We start from the raw sequence: 21,212 nt of genomic DNA, 5'->3' as shown, positions 1-21,212 counted from the left end.
GTTTCCCGGCCTTGGTTGTTAATAGTTATTGCGTAACAACACAACATTAATTATACTCAACAGGTCAGGGCTTGTTTTGTTTTTGCCCGCCTCTGAAGGATACAGGAAAACCAGTTCTTGCAGAGCACGCCTGGGGCAGTAACACACACACAAACACACACACACACAGTTGACCATCCACATCACAAAATCACAGTGATGAGCTAAGCCGTGGCCATTGTTGGGCCACTGAAAGAAACAAAACTGGTTGGGGGGGTGAGCGTCGTTGAATGGAAGGGTACTGATGGTCTTCGCCTTCAACTCGCTTCATTGGTCATTACGGGCGAGATGTGATCTACCCAATCGCATCTGTTGTCGGGGCAACCGGTGGAATCTGCGCGGTATCCTGGAAAAAGCGGCAGCTTAAAAAAAACAGCGACGGACGGACGGACGTGAGCGTGAGAGAACGAAGGAGTGCAATTGTAAATGTAAATTGTGAAGACGTTTCACGAGTAGTACACCGGTTTATCTCTGCGCTCATCTCTCTGTGCTTTTGGATAGCGACTGGAGGGCTAAGCCGACGGTGAATAGACACAAAACAGCAGCGATGCTGGGTGTGTGAGCAGCACGGCGTGGATTAACCAACACATAAATACTCTGCCCATCAAAGAGATCCTGTGTTGGGCAACACACACCCCACACACACACATGCATAATCAGAAATGAATGATCGACACATATCTGAAAATATGTGTTTGTACCAAGCAGCAACCTACATGGCTGTGAAGTGAAGCCTATGTGCAAGTCCAAAAACTGCAGTTCCTCAAACGTCCACTTGAGGCTGGCTCCAGAAGTGAGTCAGTCTCCATAAGTCCACCATGTTAAAGGTCCAACTGTCACACAGAAATAAACATGTTTACAGCCTGGTACAAAACACCTGTCACCTGTTCAAATGATGGAAGTTTATATTCTGGGACTGCTGTTTGGACTAACGGTAATTTAAAATGACAATCTTTGATTTTTTTTTTTTTTTTTACCATGTTTTATAAACTAAAAATGATTAATTAATGAAAAATAAAAGTTTGTCACAGCCCCTAGTAATACAAATGTACTCTGTGTAAATTAGGCCCGCAGCTAACAAGTTTATATTACTAATTAATCAGACATAAACTCCACAAAATTCACTTTACTATCGTAGAAAACTAATTTAAACTCATTTACTTTTTGGCTGGTTGATATGTTAGAAATATTTACTTCTCCCAGTTGACTAATTAATTCATTAATCAACTGATAGTTGTTGTAAATAAAGTCAGCATCATAAATAAATAATAAAGAGCTCCTGACAAACACACACACCTGCCGCTCACCGTTATGTAACTACAGCGAGTGTTTTCATGTGTGTTGGCAGAAGAATGCAGGGTCACTCAGACTGTGTGCACACATTTCAAAGTTACTACGAGAGCTCTGGTTTGTACGCGTGCCAACAGTTCATCGTACTCTGCACTGGTGAGTACGTTGGTGTGTCGGTGTAGAGCAGCGTTATGTTCTGAGCCAGGCGTCCAAAAATGGAGCGTCTCTCTGTAAAGGGCGTCGAAGGCGGCTGAACTCTTTTCTCTGTTATATTTGGAGTCTAAATACAGAGCGTGTCTGCAGGAGCGTCTCATAGTGCGTCCCAGTTATCGAGAGTTGAACTTCTTGAAAGCTTTTGTTCCATTAAAATGGTTTTCAAAACTAAATATAGTGGGAATCAGACTGTCGGATCCTTTTCCAAGGTGGAAAAACAACTGAACTAGCAAAGAAAGTCATTTTAGTTTCTTCAGTTTAGAGTTAAAGAATGTTTCACTGTCACAAACTCGGCCACAAAACTTAACAGATCTCAGTGACTTTCACAGCAAAACGGACTTGTTGAACTTGGTGCTCAGTTTGAGTGGACAACAGTTTTGTCTTCATCGCCATCATCCCAGCTAGCGGTGATGCTGCTGGCCCGGGGCTGCAAAAGACAGTTTTATTCTCTCAATTCGATTAATAGAGAAAATGAATAAGGATAATTAATCATTAGTTGCAGCTCTAGTTTGGTTATATTTGCAAATTGTTAGACATTCTACACTAGTCTTTGTGTTTCTATTTGAAGGTTTTTCAGTGTTATTTAAAGTTTTGATATTTATAAGAAGATAAATTTGTCATTTTAATTATCTCACATGTCCGTTCTACGTCTCCTGGAGCCTGGTTGCTCAAACAAGACACCTGTAATGGCACCTACCTGTCAATCGCTGACGTCCAGGCTGTTAACGCATAACTTTAAGCCTTTTAACATGGGGGCTTATGGAGACTGACTCACTTCTGTAGCCAGCCTCGAGTTTGACTGCGGTTTTTGGAGTTTTGTGTTAACGAGCCTGTCTTCTGATTGGCTGTTTTCTGGCCACAGGTGTACGCTGAGTCTGGGTTGGCTTCGCTGGGGGTGTGGCTAAGGGTGGTGACTGTACAGTTGTGACATCACAACCTTACGGATGTCCTGATTGCTTGTTTAAAGGCACAATTTCACAATGTTTATATAGCTCTTAAAGTCTACTGTTTTATATCTGTCGTGCTTGTTCGATGCTGGTGGGTGAACATATTGGAATCTTTGATTTGTTGTTGATTAATGTTCCTGAGTAATCTCATGAGAGAAGCATCATAAAATAATAATTCATTTAACTGTGTGTCAGTCTGTTCAGTGGTTTGGAAAACTATACGACTAAAGCTGGTGGCAAATGTTCCCTCAAAGGTCACAGAGTAAACTGACCTTTACTTAAAAACTAATTTTCTGATTCTCTTGTTCCACCTGCGGAGTTCAAACGCATCGACCTCAACTCCTCACAGCAGGATTTTCTCTCCTTCTTCATCCCCTCCATCTTCCTCTTTCCTTTTTATCTTTTTCCGTAAGATTACCGCCTCACACATCTGTAGCCTCAGCCAGCCCGTTTTCTGTCCCTCCGGAGCATTTTAGGTCTCGGTGGAGCGACGGCTGCCGGGTAATCTTTGCTCTGGATAGCGGAGATTAAAATCTCAGATTACAGAAGAGGAGGGAAAGAGAGAAGAGGAGGGATTACAACTTCTTTTTTCCTCTCTCTCTCTCTCTCTCCATTGAATCCCAAACTGTACGTGGGTGTATAAAGCAGGTCATACACAAACATACACGTGGTTCGGATTGTGTAAACCCTCCCGCTAGCTTCAGATTTAAAGATTGGTGTGTGCAGCTGCTGCATTAGCAAGTCATTAGTTGATGCCGAGCTCCCTCGATAGTAAATGGATTGTAAGCAGCTCATTGATTTTTAACTCGATAATCACCCCGTTTCTCACTGGAGTGTGATTTGTTGATTAACTGTGTTGCCTAGTTTCTCCTCTGGTGTAGGCAACAGAGTTGACGAAGATGTTGCCCTCTTCTCTCGAGCTCAGTGTAGTTTTGCAGAAGGTTTACACCACACTAATGATCCTTTAAATTCTAGGAAATTAACTCTGACTCTAAATATAGCACTCTATCGTGGGATTTCATTAGCATCGTTCATTTAGAGACATTAGTCTGATCACTACAAACAGATAAGACTGGTAGCTACACGCCTCATTTATCATTGTCTAATTTCAATTTCAGTTGCTTTTAAAATGCACTGTTGTTGTTGTTAGGAAAAGCTCCTCTCATTCTGTAAGAGCTGGAGAGAGTAGCAGCATCGTCTTTGCATTAGGAAGCGATGGAGATTGTGAATAATGTGGCTTGTCGGGGTGGCAATGGCAACTTTAATTTTGTAGACATTCGCGATCACCAGAGGATGGATCCAACCAGCTTTGGTGACTCTCTGACTTTTCCTCTAGTGCCAATATCAAAGTTTTGAAATCTATTTCTACATCTACTAGATCAGTATCAAAGTTTGTACAGACCACTGACAGTATAAAGAATGGACGCCGTGTCCTGCTTTCGCCGCCTCCCGGCTAATCTAAAAATCGAAAAAGACGTGGATTATCGCCGGACCTGACACCTGGTTGCTCAAACAAACCATCATGTGACAGCACCCACCTATCAATCAAAGCATCCACACTTTTAATCCTGCATAACTTTAAGCGTTAATATAATTTGAACAGGTGAGTTGTATATAAATTCACCCTCAGTACAGTTGTCATGAACGGGGAAATTAGCTACAGAGACCAAAACTGTTTTTTGTACCAGGCTGTAAACATGTTTATTTCTGCTGTGAAGTTGGACATTTGAACATGGGGACTTATGGAGACTGACTCACTTCTGGAGCCAGCCTCAAGTGGACGTTTGAGGAACTGCAGTTTTTGGCACTTCCGCGCTGGCTTCACTTGACAGAAGTTGCCGCTTGGTACAGTCATCGTGGCTCCCAGACAATGAATTATAACTTTCCATCATGTTTTAGAGAAATGCTTAAATTAGATGGAGTGCCATGAAACAAGCGCTCATGTTGCCCTCAGGATGAATTGCAGCAGCACCGTGACTATAAACCTCACAGAGCTGCTACCTGTTTAATTTAATATGTCAGTCTAGTTTATTCTTTTGTTTGAGTGACAGTAGTTCTCTAGACGTTCATTCAAAACCTGTAACCCTTGAAGAACACCGTTTTCTCTGCATGCAACACCTTGATTGACTAAATACTTTATAGTGTTCTCTGCTTGTCTACACAAATAGTCTCATATTGTGTCTGAACTGATCACAGTTTAAATTTAGAGCGAGTAGAAAGGGGAATAAATGAGGGGAGAGATGAGAGCATTTCCTCCTCCCTCATCTCTCCATCTGTTGTTTGTTAATGAGCCTCTGGGTTTTGGCCATGTTACTGCAACGCTATGACACTTTCATACTGGATGGACACGTCATGCTGAGAAACTACAGAGCTCTGCTAGAAATGTGGCTGCTTATCTCGCAGCAAACATACTGCGCACAGTTTCATCTGAAGTTGGAAAACAGCGGAGGAGTAAAATGCAAATTTCTTAATGTTATGTGACGTCGACTTTTGAGGCTCTCTCCCAAATATTTCTGTTATTTCTGTTTTGAAATTTAGTAAACACCTGCGCCTGTTCACCTTTTACCTCGTTCATCTGACCGGTCGAGAGTCACACACCTCTCACAGGTGCCTCACTGTAGATTTCTACGGGAGAACCTTCAAGCACCTTCATAACACAAGAAATCTTAAAAATGAACTGCTTTCCAATTAAATGCTCTTTCAGTATCCGGGCACAGATTTGACGTGTTCGGCTAGTCGATCTTTCAAACTCTGTCTGTTTCCACTCAGCTCCGTGGGGAATACGCGGCTGACAGCCCCTGTCAGAAAAGTCAGACACAGAAACAGTCAAAATAAAATGCAAACTGTCGTTAAAACAGCCAGAAGGGAAACAATTTAACCACGTAGCATATTTACATATTTAAATGCATATAAACCAATCAAATCTGAGCAAGTTAAAGGTCCAGTGTGTAGGATTTAGTGGCACCTGGCAGTGAAGTCGCAGATCCAATGCCTCACCCTCTCCTTCCAAGCATGTAGGAAAAACAAAGTCATATCAATTCATAAAAGCCATATCTAGCTGTAGTTTGAAGTTTGGAGTCCATGAAAGAGGACCTGCTTACTGCGATTCATATACTCGTGTCATTATACACTAATGAAAACATACTAATGAATATTATATTTAATTCCTGCAAAGAAATACTCCCTTTTTAACAAAGTCTGGCGAGCAAAACGCTCTTGTTGGAGTTTGAAGTCGTGGCGTGGAGAACCGACCAGGTTCTGCTGTAACAGAACTGTTTCTTTATGCAAATGATATTTCAAAGTCGATTTACTTCTGTGGAGTTTTCACACTCTCAGTAATGATGCTAAAAGCATTTCAGAGACTTTCCACTGATCCTCCAGCGTCTTTGTCGCCTTCTCGCAGATTTTTTGTGGATCTGATTGATGCAAAAGTCAACACGGGCTGTCAGTACAGAAGAAGAAACTATTTGGTGCATGATTGAAGTACTATTGAGTCAAAAAAAGAGACTTTAGGCAGAGAATTAAAGATGGTAATGACTTGAAAGAAGCGCTGTTGCGACTGGAATTACAATTTCAGTCAGTGAATAACAAGATAACAAGATAATTGAACCCAAAGAGCTGAGAGACGCATTAACAAAACAGACATATTGTCTCTGTGGCCTCTGGATAACATGGACGTGTCCTGCTCAGCTTGCCACGAGTCAGCGTGTGTGGGTGTGTGCAGAGAGCGACTTGTTAAGACTTGAAATCAGTTTTTCAGGCAGTGCAGCGACACACTTATCAGATTCGCACTGTTTACTTCCCCTCAGCCCTACCTTGGGTTTGGCCTCAGTTCAGGTGTGTGTGTGTCTGAAGGTGGAACAATGGTGGAGGTAGAACCATATATAGAGCTCTTTGGATCACATGCTGACAGTGTGTTTGACTTTCAGACAGTAGAAACTATAAGAACAACAGGTAGAGTATCAGAGTTTAGTCCATGAATCCACCTGGATAGTCTCAGTTTCAGACTGTGGAAGGATTGACCGGTCCGAGTGTCTGATTGCCGGCCACCTTGAACGCCAGGCCGTGGTTTTCCAAAAGTCGGTTTCGGCTCAACTTCTCCGCCTGCTGTGTTTTTTAGCAGAAAAACCCGTGGTTTACTCTACTCTGCTCTCAACGCACTACCCCCACTCAGATGAATGGAAAAATGCATTTACAGTATTTAGTATTAATATATAAAAGGTGAAACAAGTCGATTAATCGCTAAGAAAAAGAATCTGCATGATCAATTCATCGATAAAAGCACACCGTTAGATTTTTTTATCTTTGGATTTCTGTCGGTTTGTTTGTATTCCAGCCATTATTCCATCCTATTTCCCATTTATATTCTCTGGATATTTCTCTGTTGTACCTCTGGAGCTCTCCCATGGGGAGGTGCGTCTGTCTTCCAGCTTCCCCACAGGAGGCTTCTCTTCTCTAGTCACAGAGTCACGGCTGATCCCCCCCCTCCCACCTCTCCAGGCAGGAGGCTCTCCAGTCCAATTCACACGAGCCGAATGTCTGATTTCACATTAATTCGTCATTGCTGACGAAACTCTTTCCTATCTCTGCACGAGAACAGTTGAATTGACACGCTTGACTTCTGTTTCACTGAAGTCAACGAGGAGATAAGTTTGTTTTGCAGATGAGAGAAGTTATGAGCCGTCAGAGCACAGCACGGCGGTCATGTAAAAGAAGAGCTTTCAGTTTCCCACAGAGTGCATGAGGCAATCTTAATGATGGATAACACTGTTGGTGAGCCGGTATGAGGCTGCGTTTCATTTATTATTCATTAAACCCCTCTTTCATGTGTTTCAGTCATCAGCCAGCACCAAACACTTTTCAACATTTCACTGTTGATTTGTTTCTCACAGGCTGACTGGTTTTGAATTCGATTGCAGGTGCAGTGGTTTGTGTAACCGGCACTTTTATTCAGTTGCAGCATGACGCATCGGGCTCGGAGTATTGAGCTTTCCCTCAGGAAGTACAGTCCTTCGCCTTGGCACACGTAACACAGTTTGCCGGATTTAGCTGTTCAGAACTTCTAGATTTCGTCTCCATATTTGTCCAAAGAGCTGCCGTTACGTAAGAAAGAGATAACGTCGGAGGAGGTAAACATAAAGCAGAGGCAGAGAATACCAATGTGGACGAGGGATCCTATTTTTAGGGCACCTCAGAGTAAGCCGCTGATAGCATGGCGAACCGCCAAACAAAACAAAGCAGAAAAACTTCAGATGATCATTCATGTCAGCAAAGCTAGTGAAGTGGCTCCATGTAGAAGATTCCCTCAACCTCCATCCACGTATGAGTTGATTACACGTCATGGTGCAGTAGCTTCCTGTTATTGGCTTAACACGCCTGGTTTTAAACATCTCCATCACTAAATCTCTTGATCTGGGTTCTCCCAATCCCATTATTTCCTCCCCAACGCTCAAACACACACCAGTTTAATTCAGCCTGTGCTAATCTGGTGTGCTGGTTCAGACAACGAGTTAGAGCCGACTGATACATCACTAATGTGCTATAATCTCAGATGACCATGTATTTCACATATGTTTAAACCTTATTTATTGTTTTCTTTGTGGTATAAGTTATTTATTTGATGACTCGATCACTTGTTTGATCCGTATGTTCTCATGAATATGAGGTTACCAAGGCTGAAACTAACAATTATTTTCATCATTGATTTTTCTTTTTCAGTAGATCACTTTGACTTGACTCCCACATCCCAGCATCTTCCAGTGTCCTGACACAAACATAAAAAGAAAGGCATCTAATCTTCACATTTCAACACGGTCGATTTATAATAATAATCTCTGCTGCTCGATCCCACGTAGCCTTTTATCAAACCTTATGTCCCTGTAGGTCACCGTAAGTTCTCTCCATGCGTATAGGAGTGTGATGTCTTATCAGCACATTAATATTTATGGCTTAGTTGCACTGGTTCTCTGTTGACAGTGATAAATAACATTCATGTACACGGTTCGTCTTAACTCTACTTCAGAGGACACTTTATGTTTCCTGTAACCGGCCTCCAACTTGATGCATCGGTGCCGTGACTTGATCGATTTGTCTCTGGAGGTCAGCTGCTGATTGTTTTTTTGACAAAATGGTTCAATTGCCCTGATCGGCTGAAGAGGAGAAGTGTGTCGTTCATGTTTACAGATGCGTACTCTTTATTTCTTACTTGTCTTTACCTCTGGCTCATATTAGTGGACTGAATAAACGGATGGATCATGTGTGGGAATAAATAGCTCCTGACTGCTGCTGGGAGCAACAAAAGAAAGGCTTCCCTTCGCAATTTCCTGTGTTTTTATGTCCCTGGCAAGGTCCCTGCTCCCATCGATGAGACTCCCAGATGAGCTGCCTTAGTGGGAGGTGGAGTAGCTCTTGCCGGCCCACTCTCTGTCTCTAACCAAGCCAATGCAAATCACACACTAATACATTCATAGTTAGATAATTAAACTAACGTATAGATGTTACTTTAAGCTATGCTTATGGATTGACGAGGTAAGTTTGGTCACTTTGGTCCTTGACTGAAATATTTCTACATCTACTCGATCGATTGGCATAAAAGTTTGTAGAGACCACCGACAGTATAAAGAACGGACAACGTATCTGTGGCGTATATTTGAGGTTCTGCTTGATACATGACTCAAACGATTAGCAAAACTGTTGATTGACAGAGTCGACTAATCAGTATTCATGTTATTTGCGCGTCTATTTGTGGAATCGAGAGGATCATCGTACCTTGACGGAAGAAGAATGTGAGATTTTTCTATGCATTCACGCTTCCTGACCAGGTTTGAACCGAGGCAGCTGCAGATGTTATGCAAATTAAACCACCAGAATTTACATGGTTCACTTGTCGGCTCCGACAAATCATATATAGACCTTTTTATGTGGCATGCTTCTGCTTTCCCATCAATTCAGCCATGCTTTGTTTCTTAGAGTCTCAGTCTCAGGCCAAATATCTCAGTCTCATATTTTCCAGTGGCCCTGCTGTGTTTGTGTGTTCACCCATCCGCATGATAATCTAAATGGCCTCAGTACTGACTGGGGTCAAAGGACGAGTAGCGGGCCACACATTATTTGCTCTGTAAAACAGACACGTGTGTCCTCTGAGACATATGTTGCCTCTGCGTGTTCACATGTTAATAATTTCCCCCTCCCCTGCCCTCACCGTCAGACCCACTTTCCGGTGGATGTTCGATACGTGTGCGGACTGCTGAGTGCGCCGCCTGTTTATACATTCAAAATCTCCTGCAGCCAGCTGATTTATGACCACGGCTTTTTGTGTTTGTGTGTGTGTGTGAGAGAGAGAGGGAAAAATGTTGGTTTGTGCAAATAAAAGCTTAGAAACTTTTTTTTTTTTTTTTAGAAACACTCAGCCTTGAATCCAAGGTTGAGCAGGAGGATGACGCTCGGTCGTTGTAGTGGACTGATTGCAGGCTGTTTTAATTACTCAGGCTGCAAATTATAATTATTACTGTTGACTGATTACTTTTGTGATTGGCCTTCAACCCTCTGCTCTAGCTGAAGGACACACTTTTGACACAAGTAGTATGAAAAGTCGCATTAATATGAGCGTAATATTAAGATTTTCGTATTCAGGGATGTTTTTATTAATCTAAAGCAGGGGTCTTCAACCTTTTTCAACTTTCAAGATGCTTCGATAGTCGTGTCATCGCCTTGCATGAAGTGCTGTTCTTTAGGTTCTCGTTTAGTCGTTTTAAAGGCACCCTGTTGTAAACAGAGTCCAGGTACTAGGCACAAATGAAACCTGTTGAACGCGGTGTCTCCAGGAGACCGGCTGTTTGAGGGTTACCGGCCTTTTCCTGAGGCTATGAATTGTTAAAATCTCATCACCAGAGTGTAGAAGCTGCTTCATCACTCTGACCAGCTTTGTCAAATACCTGACAAAGAGCAAATATTTTGAACTGATGTTCTTCCAACGTTGTTGACAGACACAGGTTTGCTCCGGCTGCTTTTCTGGCCGCCTGGTTTGAACCGATGAACGCGTGATGTTCTGAGGGCGTCAGCCATCTGCACGGAGGAGCAGCAGTTCGATTGAGAACAATCGATTCACATGAATGACAAAGAAAAGGAATAAGACGCTCGATAACCGACTGTTTTAATGTTGGAGATGATGATCGTTGACTCTATATTGCCGCAGGACACGATTAAAGCGACGTGTACTCCGCTCGTCTACGTGTAAAGAAACAGACAGAAACAATAAAACACCTTCAGGCTATGTCAGCAGTTTGCTCATGAGCCTAGTCTTGTCTTGTGTGCGCTTTGCTGCCGTGGCAACAAGACTTACCACATACTAATATTTTAGGTTGTCTTACATAATCGTCTGCCTTTGTCGATTCCTGAGAGCGGATTCTCAGTACAAGAGGCACTGAGGGCTGTTTGTCTGGAGCGGTGGGCTCTTACACTGCACCATTAACAGACCATTGTGTCGTCTTAAAGCAGATTTACCGTCTCATGTCTCAGATGCCTTTTTTTCCTCCGGTCTAAACACAAGAATCCTCTCAGGACGCGATACACACTCGATCCTCGTCTTAGCTCTGCTCTTATTTTCTGCCTTTTTCTGTGAGGTCACATAAACACGGCTGATATTTTATATCAATGGATTGTGCTGCAGGTTTTTGGTACATAATAAGTCTGAAGGCATGCACAGACAACTGACATCTGTGTGGATTATTTTAGTTTTTTTATGCCTTCTTAGTTTACCACATATTTCGCTTCAGACGAGGTTTAAATTTCTCTCCTAAGAGGTTTTTACAAGTAACACCAGTATTAAGGTTTAGTGAAATGTTTAGTGCCACACATTTTACCTGCTAATGAGCGTGTTTACATTCAGACAGGATCCAGTTTTTCCATTCATTTGAGTCGGGGTTGTGCGTTTTGGCTGCAGATCCAGGTGGATTCACTCTGATATTCTACCTGTTGTGTTCTGGCTTTGCTTATTTCATCTACCCAGCTTCTAAATAATAATAATACATTTTATTTAAAAGCGCTTTTCAAGGTACTCAAAGACAAACATCAAGTCATCAAAACAATATGAGATAGTTCACAAAAAACACAATAGACTGAGCTAAACATTAAAGACAATTTTAGGGTCTAAGGTGTGTTTTTGTTAGAGGTTTGAAGGTGGGCAAGTGAGTACAGCCACAGATATTTTAAATCTGCGTCTGACTCACAATTTACGCTGCAAAATAGAGACACGAAGACGTTTATTTTGATGGTTTGAGAGAGAGAAAAGAGCGAGCTGTGGTCCGGCGACTTAGACAGTGAATGACAGTGAGCGAGCGCCAGTTAATCTGCGGAATAGAAAGTTGTTTCCTGACTGTTGAGCATTTAGCTCTTTACAGTACAACCTCGCAGATAACAACTGGCTGTAGGCTCTCAGTGTTGTTGGTACATAGTTCACTGCTGAGTGTGTGCTTCAGAAGAGCTGTCATTTTCTCTCTTAAGATGTTGAATGAGGCATTATGTAATTTTGCACCTCTCAAGCGCTACTCTCGACAACAGTTGTTATCATAGCTACGCCTGTTTGTGAAAGGTAATACACCACGAAGGCTGAAATCGTAACAGCAGGATCAGATGTTGTCTGATTTTTCACTTTCAAGCCTTTGTGACATCAACACCATGACAGAAAAATAAGGGTATTGATTAATTGCTTTGGTCATTTTTCAAACCACATTTCCAGGTGAAAGAATTTGCTGCTTTTCTTTGTCAAACATCAGTATGAACTGAATGTTTTGAGGTTTTGGACTGTTGGTCGAACAGAAGAAGACGTTGTAAGACGTCACTTTGGGGCATTTTCTTGTCTGATATTTTTGTTTATTTTGTGTGTCCGTAGGCGGAGCGCAGCAATTGCGATGTCAACATCCTCAGCATCCCGGTGCCCATCCGTCGCGGCGGCTCAGAGTCCAACCTGGACGTGGTGGACAGCGTCGGCAACGACGGAGTGGGCCTGGATTTCACCAAAGGAGCGTTGGGTATCGACAGCCTGCAGCAGAAGATCCTCAAGGTCGGAGGAAACCTGAGTCACCTCCTCCTCTCTTGTAGATTTACCGTGTTTGACTAGCAAAGCGGCGTGTACACATGCGACACGTGGGTCCTCTGAACAAACATCACACGCGAGGACTAAATTAAAGACAGACTCCTCGGCTCCGTTACTCTGTCGAGCAGAATTTCTTAATCCAATAATGACCCACTTCCCATTTAGATTTCGGCGATGATACTACAGACACCAATCTAAAAGCTATCAAACTCATTTGTTGAATTAATTAGAAATTGTATCCCACCCAATCTTCTAAGTTCATTTTCACCACAGCCCTCGTCGTCAAGGCTTTCATTACACACGGTTTCTCAAAGTGGAATTATTTCCACCACAGGCATATTGGGCATCGCTGCAGTTCAGGTTCATTACTCTCATTTGATTTACTGGTTTATCCTGATTTAAAGAGATTATTGACAAATGATGAAATAAGTTAGACTCACATTCTATTATGACAGGTTGGTTTGGGGTTTAGTGATATTGAAGTATATGTATATGTGTTTGTTGAAGGTGTGATGGTGTGTCTGCCAACAGGAGGTTGATATAGTAAAGTGAACTTTTACAAGTCTAAAAAGCTTTCTCCTCTTGTTCTCCCTTCAGGTGACAGAGCAGATAAAAGTGGAGCAGACGGCTCGAGACCAGAACGTCGCCGAGTACCTCAAACTGGTGAACAACGCCGACAAGCAGCAGGTTGGACGGATACGCCAGGTCTTCGAGAAGAAGAACCAGAAGTCGGCGCATAGCATCGCCCGGCTGCAGAGGAAGCTGGAGCAGTACCACCGCCGTGTGAAGGACAGCGAGACCAATGGCAAACACACCCACAAGGACGGCGGCAACAAGGAGTCCGGTACTCACAGCAAGGAGGGCAGCCTGCGAGACGTCAGCGCCACCGGGCGCCACCCGGCGCTGGATAAAGTAAAGACAATCGGGCCTGGCGTGTCGCTCTCGCCGCCGTTCTTCTTCAACAAGTCACGGGAGATCGCCAACCTAATCAGGAACAAGTTTGGCAGCGCCGACAACATTGCCCACCTCAAGAGCTCCATGGAGTCGGGGTCTGGGCTGCAGGTGGACGCCGGGGCGCGGGGCCTGAGCGGGAGCGCCAACACCGTAGCCAAGACGACCAAGTACCAAAGCGACGATGAGTGCTCCACGGGGACGTCTGCGTCCGCCGACTCAAACGGGAACCTGGCCGGGGGTTCGGGGACCTCCGGAGACCCCGGGAGGTCAGACTCCAATGGGCGACTGGGGGAGGTGCTGGACATGGTGCGGGACATCAGGGAGGCTCAGGCACAGCTGGCAGAGGACATGGAGACGCTGAATTCACAGTTCAAGCGAGATTACAGCTACTTCACACAGATGATGCAGGAGGAGAGATACAGGTCAGTACAGCATCGGATTCATTCTATAATCTAGATAAATAAATCCGAGATAGGAAAGAAAAACTACATAGATTTTAACTTAAAGCAGCTACAAGGAACTTCTGTGTTTATTTTGTGTTGATTGTGGACAAAAGAGCTTGTGTTTCCATCGCCTTGTTTTGTCCGATTCAAGGGGAATGCCGCCTGACTCGGTGGCGGGCATTAAGAATAATTCTCGCTGATGGTCTTGTATATTTATGTAGGTCATATAGAGGCTTCGGTGTTAAGCTGAGACACGTTTTCTTCTCACTTTTCTTGCAAAATACTTCATGACCTCCTCAAAGTCCTTCAAATGAAACCGCGCCAGAAGGAAAGATTACTCTCCGGTTGAGCGGTTCATCAGGCTTCACTGCGCATGAAGGTTTTTCTTTTTTAGGAGGTCACAAACTAGCTGGAAATCTTACATTTATAAATAAATAAATATAAATGAAATAGAAAATATGAAAAAAATACGGTTGCTAAGTCAACCAAGGGCAAATGTTTTCAGCAGCTTAGTTGCAAGTAGTAGATAAACTGCTGTACTGTTAACTCGCCCACACACACACTCAATTATGCATTGTTTCTCTCTGCGCTCTGCCTCCACCTACTCCGTGTGTGTGTGTGTGTGTGTGTGTGTGTGTGTGTGTGTGTGTGTGTGTGTGTGTGTGTGTGTATGTGTGTCAGGTATGAGCGGTTGGAGGACCAGTTAAATGACCTGACGGAGCTCCACCAGCATGAGACCAGTAATCTGAAGCAGGAACTGGCCAGCATCGAGGAGAAGGTGGCCTATCAGGCCTACGAGAGGGCAAGGGACATACAGGTATGAGTGTGTTCGGTATACATGCACAGACACACACAGTAAAGCCTCTAAGTAGCAGTTATGTAACACACACTCACATTTAGCCTTTAACTAACATTTAAAGTACAGCACTGGAATCTGTCTGTTTTAATGTCAAACTATGCAGACTGTTGACCTCGTGTCTAATGTTTCTCTGCTTCACTCTTCAGTGTCTCCCTGATCTTAAACGGCAGTGTCCTTCAGTTTTTAGTACAATACCACCGTGCTGAATATGAACCAAACTTTAAAAATTTAACACAAGACATAGCAGCCAGCTGATATCACCGACTAGTCCAGCAGCAGTCAGCCCATCTCGGCGTCTGTCTTTCAGCCTTTTATTTCACCAACCACTAAAAGTCAGCCCCAGATTTACTCTTGTCCGGCAGCTTCTTGCTCGCTCGCTCTCACTTTCTCTTCTTCTTCCCGGTGGTCCAAAACATCCGTGGTACAAGCACTAAGGGTGCATTCAGACAGGGTCCAGCACTGCAGCAGACACAGGTTTTTCCATTAATTTGAGTTAAGGGAGGTAGTCTGTTTTGGCTGCGATAGGTGCAGGGGTGTCGGGCCAAAAACGCAGCAACCTGAGCCGGATCCACCTTTTGGAAAAAACGCAGCCGATGTTATGCTGCTGCCTCCAACCAGACAATCAGACCATTCAGAGCTCCACAGTCAGCCTGAAATGTCTCTGAAACTGAGACTATCCAGGTGGATTCATGGACTAAACTCTGATACTCTACCTGTGTGTGTGTGTTCTGGCTTTGTTTAAGAAGTTCAATTTGATTTGAACCCGATGGTTTAAGACAGCGAGATGTGGTCGAGCGACTCAGACAGTGAATGAGAGTGAGGGAGCGCCGGCATCAATAAAGCCGGGTTAATCAGCGAAATAATCCCACCACACACTGCCGCAGCACCCGATCCTGTCTGAATGCAACCTAACACTCCCCCGGTACTCATCAGGAAACTCTGTAAATCACAGAGAGTTGAGGTGCCTCCATAAAAAATATGAATCCTCCATAAAATATGATCCAGTTTCACCAAAATCAGTGAAATAGTGCCGTAAAAAGTTACATCAACATGATTTAAAATCTGTTAATTTATGGTAGAAATGTTACACAAGTTGCGTTAACCATGTTGTGTGTATTTGTGTGTGTGTGTGTGCAGGAGGTCCTGGAGTCGTGTCAGACTCGCGTGTCGAAGCTCGAGCTCCAGCAGCAGCAGCAACAAACGGTCCAGGTGGAAAACACAGACGCCAAGGTGCTGCTGGGGAAATGCATCAACATCATGCTGGCGATCGTCACCGTGATCTTGGTGTGCGTTTCCACGGCGGCCAAGTTCACCGCCCCCCTGCTGCGTAGCCGCCTCCACCTGGCGCTCACCTGTGTGGGCGTGTCCGTGTTAGCGCTGCTGTGGAAGAACTGGGAACATTTACAGTGCGCTTTGGAACGATTCGTCCTCCCGCCCTGATACTGTGAGTCGCAAACAAGACCGGAAAACCTGAGCCCGACCCCCAACTCCAGGTCCCCGTGAGGTGTGTCGTCATGGAAACACAACAACCGGGGAGGAGTTTACATGTAGCCTTACACCAGCCGTAGTCCCCGCCAGCGATTTTTAGGCTCCGCGGTGATTTATGGCTCTGTGCTCTGCATGTCTAAAATAGGGGGACCACACAAATCCACAAAGCCTTTTCCCAGAATGCTTCTCCACAGTAATTCCAACAAACGACACACAGACGTAAGCCGATACAGTAAGTTATAACAACTGAACGCAACTGTGACAAACCTCGAACATGCTGAAGGTGCAAACATGGCAGGACCGCACTGCCAGTATCACTACAGTCCAAAGTATCGGACCAATACGGGGACGAATCAGCTGGAATGAATCAGATGGCGACTTTCATCTGGTCATCGGACGATTCTGATCAACTGACGCTAAAATCTAAATATAGAGGTGTGGGCTTGGAAATACGGTGATTGTTTCCTGCCCTTAAAGGGAAGTCTATCAGTTATAGCACCACCTCACACCTCTGAACAAACACTAACTGGCAGTACGTGGCCAGTGGGTCAGTCTCAAACCTGCACAGTACGCCTCCTTGTACACACCAGCCAGCTGTGACAACACAAAGACACATCCACCTGAAGGTCGATTTGTAACTTGTGTGTCTGTACTGATCTGTATTTATGTGTCTGTCAGTGGGACATTTTTAAAGCTGTCGTTTTAAACTGTGTCCGAGTGTGAATTCATGTACTGTACGCCTGCTCATGTGTGTGTGTGTGTCAATATCGTGCTTCGTTAAGGAATTGTTTTCTTGGTGAGAGTTGGGTGAGAAGATTGATGCCACTCATGACTATGAATCTGGAGCCAGGAGACTATTAGCTTAGCTTAGCATAAAGACTGGAAATGAAGGGAACAGTTAGCCTGGCTCTACCTGACAGTGACAAACCCTTCCTATTCCCAACTAGATAGAAGAATAGAAGACTGATGCCCACTCCTGATGTTGAATATGAAGCGTGAGCCCGGAGTCAGTTAGCCTAGCTTAGCATAAAGACTGGAAACGAAGGGAACTGTTAGCCTGGCTCCATCTGAGGGTGACAAACCCACCTATTAGCTCCCTACAAAAACACGAGTTATATGTCTAGGAGCATTTCTTAGCTCCATCTAAAAGTGACTTGGGTGAGAAGATTGATGCCACTCGTAACTGTATGCTAAACAGGAAGCTAGGGCTAGGAGTTTATTAGCTTAGCTTAGCATTAAGACTGGAAATGAAGGGAACAGTTAGCCTGGCTCTACCTGACCGTGACAAACCCTTCCTATTCCCAACTATATAGAAGAATAGAAGACTGATGCCACCCTCGATGCTAAATATGAAGCGTGAGCCCGGAGTCAGTTAGCCTAGCTTAGCATAAAGACTGGAAATGAAGGGAACTGTTAGCCTGGCTCCATCTGAGAGTGACAAAAACACGAGTTATATGTCTAGGAGCATTTCTTAGCTCCATCTAAAAGTGACTTGGGTGAGAAGATTGATGCCACTCGTAACTGTATGCTAAATAGGAAGCTAGGGCTAGGAGTTGATTAGCTTAGCTTAGCATAAAGACTGGAAATGAATGGAACAGTTAGCCTGACAAACCCCACCTAGTCGCACCCGTAACCCCCTAATTAACATGTTATATATTGTTTCGTCTGTACTTTTTTGAGGGGTTAAGTGCTGGATAGATTTATTAACTTCCTGCCACGAGGCTGGAAGCTGTTGGCTAGCTGTTCCCCCCCGTTTCCAGTCTTTGTGCTAAGCTAAGCTAACTGTGGTATCTATCCTCTCACCTGACTCTCGGCAAGAAAGCAGACGAGCATATTTCCCCAAAATGTCAAACTATTCCTTTTTAGAGGGGAAGGTTTTGATCTGCCTCCCGTGTTTGTTAATTTGACGCTTTCGTAAAAATGTAAAAATCTGTTTTATGTTTTTTTTGCTTCTCAAAGCTATACGAGACAAAAAAACAAAAACACCACACTGGGTCTGTGAGTTGACTTTACTCAGCTCCTGCAGCTTTAAGCATCCACTAGCTAGTATGTAAACTGTGAGGAAAAGCTCTAAACCCTGATCCTGATTTCATTGAATTGCCTTTTTTAACGAGGTGAACAGAACTAATTAAGTTGTGTGTCTTTTCTGTGTGAAGCCTTTTGGTGTTGTGCTGTGTTCATGTCCGGTGGGAATAACGGCAGCGATGTTCTGACACTTCAAACTCCTGACTTGAAAGGATTAAACAAGTCTTAAACCACAGGAAGACAGTAGGCGATTAGTGCTACTACGACTGAATTGCTCGTAATAATTCCTTTCAGCCTTTTCACACTTGACTCTCTCACACAGCTGGGGGATGACTCATTTGATCGAGCGCAGGAAGTCCTCACATTTAAAGACTTGGGAGAGGATGAAGATTGTTAAATAAAGTGTTTACGACTTTAAAACTAAAACCATATCAGCACAGTAGCGGCTGTTTTCCCCCCACGCGACATGAATGCAGCGTTACAGATTGGACACTGAACAATGTAGCTCCCTAACCCTGTATCACTGTGATGATGAGGGGGATGAACTGGGACTGATGCCTTTTCAATGCAGCTTATTTCTTCTACTGTGTATCTTTGTTTGCGTCCCATCAAAAAAAAGCCAAATATTGATGTTTTTAAGGCACATTTAGCCTTTTAGAAATAACACAGAAATTACCAGTTTTGTTCTCTTACTATTAGTCTTTAATGTTTTGTTTTTTTCAAATTGGCTCAAACACTATTGGAGACATCTGGAGTGGAGGGTGAGCAGTCGCCTCAGAAGATGGCTGCTTATATTGTGAGTTTAAGAGACCTTAAAGGTGGTCAAAGCAGGAATTGAGGTGAGTCGTGACACTGAGGTGCCGCTGAGGAAATGCATCAGTGCTGACCGTCGTCACCACCAGGTCTCCGTGAGGTCTTTGCTTGCTTGGCATCGAGGACAAGGAGGAGGAGGAGAAGAAAAGCCATCCACAATACCACCAACGCAGCAGAGAGAGACTTATGAGTAGAGCCATGATGGGGGCAGTGTAGCTAGTTTGCCATCTGATCACAAGCTTGGGTCGGATCAGCGTAAGCTGGGTCACCTGGAGGAGGGTGTATGATGTTGAAAGGCCTGAAACACCCAATTATTTGCTGTCCATTTGCGTATCAGAAGATATATTTGCACAACTTTCTGTCTCTCTCTAAAGCTGTATTTGTAAGTCCACATTGTATATTTTCACATTTCTCTCATGTCTCCTCTCTGTGCTTTAGTTTCTGGTATCATTATTTTTCAAATGAGGAAATAAATCTTTGTTTTTGTTTTTCTAAGATTGTTCCTGATTTTCTGTTTCCTGCGTGTCCTATTTTATTTTTAACATCTCATCCATTATACATTATCCATCTGACAGGCTGCTGTGGGATGTAAAGACAGGGCTCAAACCACTCTGCAAGCATCATAAGGAATTCATACATAAAATGGGTGTAAATGACTTTAACAAACACCCACCAGCTGCGCAGTGCGCTGCATCGGTAAAGAAGAAAAACACTGAAAAACAAGGTTTTGTACAGAGGAACTGGAGACTGTCCTAAAAACAGACATACAGTGTTAATTATGATAATAATATGATGAATAATGATCACCAGCTAACAATCTTCTCATCCATAAGAAGAAAATGAATGAGCGTGTTTCCCCTAAATGTCCAACTATTAATCAAAATATCAGCAATAGCTTGTTTGGATGTTTTTGGGCAGACATGATAGAGAGGAGGAGGACACAGATTGAGCTGTCGACCATCAGGATAAACAAATCAGTTTGTAATGATGGATGGTGACGGGCAAAGTGTTTGTGGTTGTCAGAGGTTGTTAGTGTGGAAATAATTAACTGATGTTGTCCAAAGGACTGAAACTATTTCAAGGACACGGGATTCATTTTCTAAATGCTGCTTTTGTTGAACTTTTTTGGAACATCACCAGGCCGGATTTCCATCTGTTGAAATGTTAGGTCATGCAGAACATCTATAACGTTATTGGCAAGCTGACATGTTGGTTTCACTCCAGTTTTTATGACCTTTATGAGGAGGTAAAGTCGTTTGCTGATCTGGATTTATGGCTCCTTAAAACTCTCTGTTTATTGCCTGTTTCTATTGCAAGTCAGTCCACTTTTATTATATTTTGCCAAGACAAAAGCAATGTTGGAAAGTAACTAAATACATACAAAACTTTGAGGTACTTGTACTTCTATTCACTACATTTTAAAGGGAAGATCCCGAGAAAGTTTGGACCCCAAGTGGGTTAGAGTTAGGCAAAGAGTCCAAATGATGAAGGTTAAGATCCGAGTTCAGGCGGTTAAGGTTAGTTTTTCTTGTGAGTGGTGTTGGGATCCAGTATGTAACAGGCCTAGATCTTAGGGCCTGAGTCCAGACACTTATGGTTAGGCAAGAAGCCTGAGTTGTTGGACTTACGGCAGGTGGAGGAAACTGAAATTAAATCTTGATGTTAGGGGCTCGGAGTGGTCCCCAATCCAGGTGGTTAGGGTTAGGACAGTCCTTAGTGAAGGCTTGAGGTCCTGGTTTCAGTCCATCTATCAATAATTAGAATCCAAGAATCTAATGTGGGGCTACTTGATGTTAATATGTTTGAACTTCTACACTGATCTGACTTCTCAGGGCATCAGTGAAGCGATGGCAGATGACTTGACACGAAACATTCACAGATGCATCTTGAAATAAATGTCAGGCGGCTTTGACTGATCTCCTCTTTTGACTTGAACACTTTTCCTGTCACAGAAACCTTTCAGCCAGCCAACCGAGTTCATGTTCCAGCTGTTCTGTGGACCATAAATCTTTCACCCAGTTTCGCTGGCCTCATTATTCATTATTTAG

The 21,212-nt window shown here is 43.6% G+C and overlaps 1 protein-coding gene across 4 annotated transcripts in view; it reads left to right on the top strand.

Moving 5' to 3' along the window:
* LOC104933836 (transmembrane and coiled-coil domain protein 3) overlaps window positions 1–19,659 on the top strand; it is a 51,198-nt gene extending 31,539 nt beyond the window's left edge. For all 4 annotated transcript variants that reach the window (XM_027272301.1, XM_027272302.1, XM_019278476.2 and 1 more), the window contains 4 exons: window positions 12,379–12,549; window positions 13,180–13,958; window positions 14,661–14,796; window positions 15,976–19,659. In XM_027272301.1, coding sequence (XP_027128102.1) covers window positions 12,379–12,549; window positions 13,180–13,958; window positions 14,661–14,796; window positions 15,976–16,278 — 1,389 coding nt within the window. In that variant the 3' untranslated portion in view covers window positions 16,279–19,659. The remainder of the gene's footprint in view (window positions 1–12,378; window positions 12,550–13,179; window positions 13,959–14,660; window positions 14,797–15,975) is intronic.
* Window positions 19,660–21,212: the final 1,553 nt, after the last annotated feature.

The sequence above is a fragment of the Larimichthys crocea genome, chromosome XX (assembly GCF_000972845.2).
Source record: "Larimichthys crocea isolate SSNF chromosome XX, L_crocea_2.0, whole genome shotgun sequence".
Classification (NCBI taxonomy): Eukaryota; Metazoa; Chordata; class Actinopteri; family Sciaenidae; genus Larimichthys; species Larimichthys crocea.
This window is presented reverse-complemented; position numbering and strand designations above follow the sequence as displayed.